General features: G+C 38.2%; 1 protein-coding gene across 8 annotated transcripts; it reads left to right on the top strand.

Annotated features, from left to right (window-relative positions):
- Window positions 1-86: 86 nt before the first annotated feature.
- On the top strand, window positions 87-7,569 carry LOC108143514 (G protein alpha q subunit). 8 transcript variants are annotated; one of them, XM_041707350.1, is made up of 11 exons: window positions 88-188; window positions 863-1,585; window positions 3,484-4,029; window positions 4,152-4,336; window positions 4,407-4,561; window positions 4,686-4,814; window positions 5,081-5,209; window positions 5,432-5,561; window positions 5,624-5,777; window positions 6,094-6,201; window positions 6,416-6,617. In XM_041707350.1, the coding sequence occupies exons 3-11, from the start codon at window positions 3,912-3,914 to the stop codon at window positions 6,496-6,498; spliced, it is 1,191 nt and encodes a 396-aa protein (XP_041563284.1). In that variant the 5' UTR covers window positions 88-188; window positions 863-1,585; window positions 3,484-3,911; the 3' UTR covers window positions 6,499-6,617. The 8 variants fall into 8 exon arrangements, with proteins under 8 accessions (XP_017123483.1, XP_041563284.1, XP_017123482.1 ...); XM_017267994.2 differs by lacking the exons at window positions 4,686-4,814; window positions 6,094-6,201 and adding an exon at window positions 5,846-5,953 and having other exon boundaries at window positions 87-188; XM_017267993.2 differs by lacking the exons at window positions 5,081-5,209; window positions 6,094-6,201 and adding an exon at window positions 5,846-5,953.
- The last annotated feature ends 183 nt before the right edge of the window (window positions 7,570-7,752 follow it).

Below are 7,752 nucleotides of genomic sequence, written 5' to 3'. Positions count from 1 at the left end.
TTCCAAAAGAAAGATACTGAAATCGAAAGCGTAAACTGCTTGCAAGTGGTGTACTTCAGTACGGTATTTATTGGTATATTTCGCTGCGCGTCGGATGGTATGTTGCGTCGTTCCCCGTGCGGTCACACTGTCCTCAAAAACTACGGTCGTGCGTCAACGTTAGCGAAAAATGCAAAATTAAATATGTTGTGAGTAGCGAGCTATGCCAAATCGAATATGTTGTGAGTTTCGAGCGAAATCCCCGCCTAACGGATGCCCCGCCAGCCAGCGGTGTCCATCCGCTGCCGCCTGGCAGCCCCCAAAGAAAACCCCCCCCCGAAAAAATTTTACCTGCACCGAAAACGTCCCAGAAAGCCAGTGTTAAGTGCGTTTTTTCGCTAATAAGTGCCGCCTATTGAGCAATTCCTTCATAATTCTTAAACAATCGCCGAATCGAATCGTGAATTCATCAAATCGCTTTGCTATCAAAAATTTTTTCGTTTAGTTAACGCCCTCGCTTATATTTGTGTGTATTCGTTCGTAAAGCAGTGCCGTGCGCACTGCTTGCCCGAGGAAAACACTACGAATAGGAAAAAAAAATTGAGAATTGTAACAAAAGTTAGTTTGTTGTTTAATTTATGTGATTTTTTCGCTACTAAATGGTGTTTTTAACCAAACTATCTTTAGGGGTCAACGGAATAACTTGCGAAAAGTATAAAGGGTTTGGGCTTTGGGCGGGTGGGTAAAAAAATGAAAGGGGGAGGGAGGGGCTGTGTGTGTTTACCTTAGACAGTATGATGATGATTTTCCGGAATGCATATTCCTATTTTGCACCCATGCCACCCCCTCATTCTTCTCTTTGTCTCTCTCTTTTTACTTGCAGTTCCACTGCATACAGAAAAATAAACAAATACAAGAAGCATAAAGTATGCAGAAAATTAAATACAAAAGGAGCCACTAAGTGTTTCGTGTGAAATCAATTTGAGAGCGTTCGTCGTCGTCGTACATACTTTTCCGTTTCAATTACACTACAATGAATATTTGTTGAAACTTCGTTGCATTTACAGACTGGTGTTTAAAAACAACAACAACAACAAGAAACGACAACAAAATATTACAACAGCAGCCCTCACACACACGGAAAACAAGAAAGAAAAAATATCTACATATATAAATAGTATCATATTTACATTAAAAAGGAAGCCGAACAGACGTAAACGTAACTTTTATATTACAAAGCACCAGTAAAAATAAAAATAATTAACCAACTACACACGTTCCTTAAAAACAAACGTTTTCCAAACCGCAAACCAACTAAAAACGAAATGCTTTTGAAATTAGTTTAAGCTAACTAAAATTTAAACGCAAAACCAACAAACAAACCGCAAGAAATCCGCGTGATTAAATTTAACAAAAGAAAATATAAAAACAGACCGAAAATCGGCAGGGAACCAAATAAACACGGAAGAACTAAGATCTGCGTATAAAAATTACATGTTTTTTGTATAAAATAGTGCTAGCAAAAACCAAACGAGAGGATAACCGGAACATCTTTTTGGAGAATCTCGTCTAAATACGTTAAATATTGTCTCCGTTAAATTAATATGTAAGTAAACCAAAACGAAGTATTTGGGGATTATATTGAACTCGACCACTTGTTGCCAGGCACTTTTTTTGGGTTTCAAGCTTACGATTTAGATATTTAGCTAATTTTTTTAATTTACTTTGGGCTCATTAAATATTCTTTCATATAAAAATATTTAACAAGTATTTCTGATTAGGACTTACAGCTTATTAATGGAAAACATATTAGTGAACAACAGAGACTATATTTCTTGTATAAATTATCAGTCTTAAAACGTGCACCAGGGATATTTTTAATTTCAAATGTAATATAGAAAACTAAATTTCACAAATTTTCAAAATTAATTATATTAATTAAAAATAGATTGCAAATAAACAAGAATTTGTAAAAATTATATTATACTACCCCAACCCACTGTAAATAAAGTAAGGGTTTGATAAGAGCTCAAAGCTTTCAGCACTGTAGCCAGGTAATAGTAAGCTGGTATTTCCGATCTGAAATCGGATTTTAGGAAAACCCAGCAATTGGTGCAGTCCACTCCAGAAGAACAGTAGCCGTCTAAAGATTAAGAAGACAACTCAAACGTTATCTTTGACTGGTTTATCATAAGCGTGCACATATGTAAGGCAGATAAGACCAGTTCTCGGTGGGTTACTCTCCCTCCGGTTTGGTGGCATGATATATCTGGCAAACTATTGTTAAAAAACGCTTCATTGCGCCAATTGCGTGCCCCTGCCCCTGAGTTTTGCGGCTACTGCTAATTAGATTTTGTAGCTTTGCTCACCGAGAATGTTTTCCGCCTGGAGCCCACTCACTAATCCTGGGTACGGTCGACTAGCCATGACTTTACCCAGATCTCCAGTGATTCCTATTCGCCTGCCCAACCACCATTCCCATTTCGCCCTCTCAGACTTTGTCAAAAATATTGGTAGATATTTCATCGATATTTGGAAGTGTCCATGCTGAAAACCTGGCCCCGACTCATGTCAATGTATTCGCCAACAAAATTGGATTAGCAATCACTCGATATGGGAAAAGGGGGCGGGAAAAGAGAGGAAATCGCACCAGTGCAGGTTATAGGCTATATTCTATAGGCTTGCCCTACGCTGAACCCATGAATGAACCAATTCTTCGGGTGGACCAAAATGTAGGCCAAAACGGTAAATACAATTATTTAAGTAGCGATACTTATTACAACCCTATATTAAATTATTATACTAAACTGTTTTATAGTTTATTAAAGACGTTTTCAAGATAGCTAGTCAAATGGATCTAATATTTATTTTGACTTTCTAATTTATTTCCCCTAAAATGAATCCAGAATCCAGTCACATTTCCAAGCTGTGATAACTAATACAGATGTAAACAAAACATCTTGATGATATCATGATAGGTAGTTAAATGGAGCTCCAAATTCTAAAATGGGGTACTAAAGTCATTCTAAGCTTGGTCCACCCAGCTAGAGAACACTCTCGCTGACCTGTGGCCAGCGAAGCCATATATTTACCAAAATCAGCTTTCTTGCAATGAACTTGGCCGGGGGGCCTTTGGCAAACGCTTCCTCAATCTCTTGCCACTTGGCGGAGGGCGATCCGCGGCGATGCGCAGAGAGAGCGGACAGTGTCCAAGCCAGAACCGGACATAGAAGCGAGCCAAAGCCAATGCCATGGCCAGAGGAAACCAGAGGAAACCAGGGGTAGCCATGGGCCGCCATGGGCCATGCATATCCGACGTCGTCATCGACATGGCCAGCTTGGTGGGGCAGGCAAATATGAAATGTTAATTGCCAGCACGGGACACAACGCGGCGAACTCTCGTTGAGCTAACAACTCTGGTGGTCCGTAGAATCCATGGGTCCATAGTTCTTACGGTTCGGTTATGCAAGCAAGTCCTAAATCAAAGCTTCGCCTCTTTTGCAGATGTTCTTGGATCGTTCGATGTGTTCTTCGTTCACGTGTATCCATCACTCTCAGCCTCCGAGTCACCGAAATCTGGTCAAGGACTTAGCGTAGACCTCTGTAACTAGCAATAGCATTAGAGCCAAAGAGAGCCTGGATCGTCAACGCTGGAGGATAACTGCAGAGCGAGCAACGCCGAAGTACAAATGCATCAATCGAAACTGAAACTGAAACCGAATCTGAATCTGTAACTTGAAGAGGACACGTTAAGGTCAGCGCCCGTCACACAACCAACTAGTTAGCTGACAGCGGGTTAGAGAAGGAAGTCAAGGAGACTAGGAGACCAGGAGACCATCCCACCATCCAAACAGCATACATTTTTTCTAAGCGGAACGGCGGGTCGAGCGTAGTGGCAGCAGCACGCGAAAGCGTCCACAAATCTAGTTAGCATGGAGTGCTGTTTATCGGAGGAGGCCAAGGAACAAAAGCGCATCAATCAGGAAATCGAGAAGCAGTTGCGCCGAGACAAGAGAGATGCGCGCCGCGAGCTTAAACTGTTGCTGCTGGGTAAGTAGAACGTGGCGCATTTTGATTGCAATTAACTTGGCTTAATGCAATTGAAGGCAGCCGGCTAATTGCATTGCATTACTATATGATATTACAATATTCTTCAATCCCATATCCCGCAGGCACTGGCGAGTCCGGCAAGTCGACGTTCATCAAACAGATGCGTATTATCCACGGCAGTGGCTACTCGGACGAGGACAAGCGTGGGTACATCAAACTGGTATTCCAGAACATATTCATGGCCATGCAGTCAATGATCAAGGCCATGGACATGCTGAAGATTTCCTATGGCCAGGGAGAGCATAGCGTAAGTGAATCTATATCTATGGCCAAACAATGATATGTTTAATCACAACATAATTATGATCCACACACAGGAACTGGCCGACCTGGTGATGAGCATCGATTACGAGACCGTTACCACGTTCGAGGATCCATACTTGAATGCCATCAAAACGCTATGGGACGATGCTGGCATTCAGGAGTGCTACGATCGTCGTAGGGAATATCAGCTGACTGATTCAGCCAAATAGTGAGTTACCTGGCAGACGATCCATTTCATGCCCAAAAACTAACGAACCCACAAACGAAAAAACCTACGAACCGACTGAAACTGAATCACTGAAAACTAAATCATTTGTCTTATCTATGTATAGTTATCTGAAGGATCTCGATCGTGTGGCTCAACCTGCATATTTACCCACTGAGCAAGACATTTTAAGAGTTCGTGTGCCGACAACAGGGATAATTGAGTATCCCTTTGATTTAGAAGAAATCAGATTTAGGTACAAACCCAATATTTCTCAATTTACCATTGCATGTGTCTGATTTCAATTTCTATATCTATTATGGTTATGGTTCAATTGTTTCTATATGTTAACACACATTTTCAGAATTGTTTAAGCGCATGTCTTTCTAAGAATTTTATACAATTTAGGGAATTAGTAAGGGCTGAGCAAGTTAAATGGACTGAGACGGATCGTAGGACTGATGTCGACTCGGTTATTGTTTCAGTTCTCGTTCTTTAAATCTATTAATTTATCCAATTTAGCTATTTGAGCGACTTAGCTCGAATTGAACAGGCTGATTACTTGCCAACCGAGCAGGATATTCTGCGTGCCCGAGTGCCGACAACTGGCATTCTTGAGTATCCATTCGATTTGGATGGCATTGTGTTTAGGTATATATACTAAATTTAACGCGATAAATTATTGACGGGCTAGAAATTAAAATGGTAATGATACAGCTAGAAACACTCGTATTTTGTATTTGTTTAAAAACTAATGTACTGTGTGTTTTGCGCTCTTAGTTAGAAATAAGTGTTTTTCTGTTTGGCTTATAATGTAATGTTATACCTTGCTTAAAGCTCTTCAATAATAATATAAATTTCTTTAATAAACAGAATGGTAGACGTCGGAGGTCAGCGATCCGAGAGAAGAAAGTGGATTCATTGTTTTGAGAATGTGACATCAATTATATTTTTGGTAGCGCTATCAGAATACGATCAAATCTTGTTCGAATCCGATAATGAGGTATGTTAACACATTTTTTCAATTAAATGTTTCCCAAGTAATATCTAATATATTATTTCCAGAATCGAATGGAGGAATCTAAAGCTTTATTTCGTACTATAATTACATACCCATGGTTCCAAAATTCGTCAGTTATTCTTTTCCTGAACAAAAAGGACTTGCTGGAAGAGAAAATAATGTATTCGCATTTGGTAGACTATTTTCCTGAATACGATGGTAAGTGTTTCGAATGGTACACATAAAGTGGGCATAATTATGTACGATTCTATGCGGCGATGAACCAGGTCCAAAGCAGGATCACGCCGCGGCCAAACAGTTTGTTTTAAAAAAGTACTTGGCCAGCAATCCAGATCCCGAACGACAGTGCTATTCGCATTTCACAACGGCCACAGGTGGATTTTCACCTTTTGTACTTTTGTACTTGAGATCAATGTTACCGCCTATAAATGCAAAACATCTTCTGTAGATTTATATGCTAGTTCCTGTAGTACCACGCTAGATGTAACATTTTACTTGCCTTTTTATCGAACAGGTCCACAGCGAGATGCAATAGCGGCCCGAGAATTCATACTGCGAATGTTTGTAGATTTAAATCCAGATTCCGAAAAAATTATCTATTCTCATTTCACCTGTGCTACAGGTAAGTGTATTTACATTGTGTGTGTTGGTCAGAAAGAGCGTGTGGATGTGATTCTAATTTTCAGCCTAAAAGTCTGGTTAAAAGGTAAATTTTGGTCTGTACAACATTTGCATTTGCTTTTGCCGCTGGTTTAAAGTAGAGTATCGCTAGTCAATTTATTGAACACTATCGAATTGATTTCTAACCGAACGATGATTGATCTCTTGACAAACAGATACTGAAAACATCAAACTTGTGTTCTGCGCTGTCAAAGATACAATTATGCAAAATGCACTTAAGGAATTCAATTTGGGCTAACCTGGCAACAAGGATTTCAGGAAAAATGGCAATGCAAATGAATAATGAATAACTGATTTATAATGTGTATGATTTGTTTTCCAAAGTCCCTCAATAAAAGTTCAATATAGTCTGTTAAATTTCTTGAATGAAATGCGTGTGTGCAAATTGCGCTCTTAAAAACACTTAATAAAATCAACTAATGAGGTTTTCTTTTCTTTATTTAGATACGGAAAATATTAGGTTTGTGTTTGCAGCTGTTAAGGACACAATTCTGCAATCGAACCTTAAGGAATACAATTTGGTCTAAACTGGATTTGGATCAAAAAACTATTTTTGTGATTTTTATACAAACACACATACACATTCATATAATTCCTTTTTCGCATATTTACTAAATATAAAAGAAGAATTGAGCAGCAAGCGAATGTGGCCGAAAATTAGGCATTAATTAGACCCGAGAATGTAACATCAGGAACCGAAAATTGTAGCATAAATAGAATACTAAACTGAGATGGTAATCCAGCATCAACAAAATGATGGAAATGATGTATACATTTTAATTTGAGAGAATAATAACACAAAATCTGATACAAGTACTAGTACAGGGTGACAATCAATAATTCGGAACAATGTTTCTCGCTTTACTCTACGCATATATCGAATCGTAGAAAAATAATATATAGGTATTCAAATTTTATAATTTTTGTCGTACAAATTCTGTGTGCTTTTCAAACTGTTTGGGTAAAGGAAAAAAGTCAAAAAGACAGTAACCAGAAATGATTGGGACCCAATGAAAAGATTAATTGGTTAGGTCACTAGGTTTTTCGGACTTAAATCTGAAGGACTGTAACGTGAATTTAACCTTTCCAATTAAATGCAGTTTCTTCGAGAGTTTTTATACAAAGTACAATTCCAAGTTATTCGTTGTCACCCTGTAATATTTAAATAAATTTATTACTATAGTAACTTTTGTAATAAAAACCGAAACAAAAATATGAAAGTAAATTTAATCAAAAGCTTGATAGGGACAACAAACTGAAACAACTTTGTCGTACTGAAGCATAATAAAGCAACATTTTACTAAAATAACTACAGAAGAAAAACAAAATTTTTCGTAAAGAATCCCCAGGAATATATATATTCAAAGAATTATATATGCTAGAAGTTTCTTATTAGAATTTCAGGGCATATAAGGCGTGTAAAAATAATAAACCGAAAATGATAAGCTGAAAGATAAAATGAATGAAAACGAAATCACAGATAATACTGTAT

This window comes from Drosophila elegans, unplaced genomic scaffold, assembly GCF_018152505.1.
Source record: "Drosophila elegans isolate 14027-0461.03 unplaced genomic scaffold, ASM1815250v1 contig_183, whole genome shotgun sequence".
In the NCBI taxonomy this organism is placed as follows: Eukaryota; Metazoa; Arthropoda; class Insecta; order Diptera; family Drosophilidae; genus Drosophila; species Drosophila elegans.
The sequence above is the reverse complement of the archived record's forward strand: the minus strand, read 5'-3'. Positions and strand labels throughout refer to the sequence as shown.

Excerpts from the sequence above, each read along its gene's own strand:
- LOC108143514 (XM_041707350.1), top strand. The coding sequence starts at position 3,912 with ATGGAGTGCTGTTTATCGGAGGAGGCCAAGGAACAAAAGCGCATCAAT. Across the intron at positions 4,337-4,406 it reads ATGGCCAGGGAGAGCATAGC|GAACTGGCCGACCTGGTGAT; the intron begins GTAAGTGAATCT and ends ATCCACACACAG. Across the intron at positions 5,562-5,623 it reads TGTTCGAATCCGATAATGAG|AATCGAATGGAGGAATCTAA; the intron begins GTATGTTAACAC and ends TATTATTTCCAG.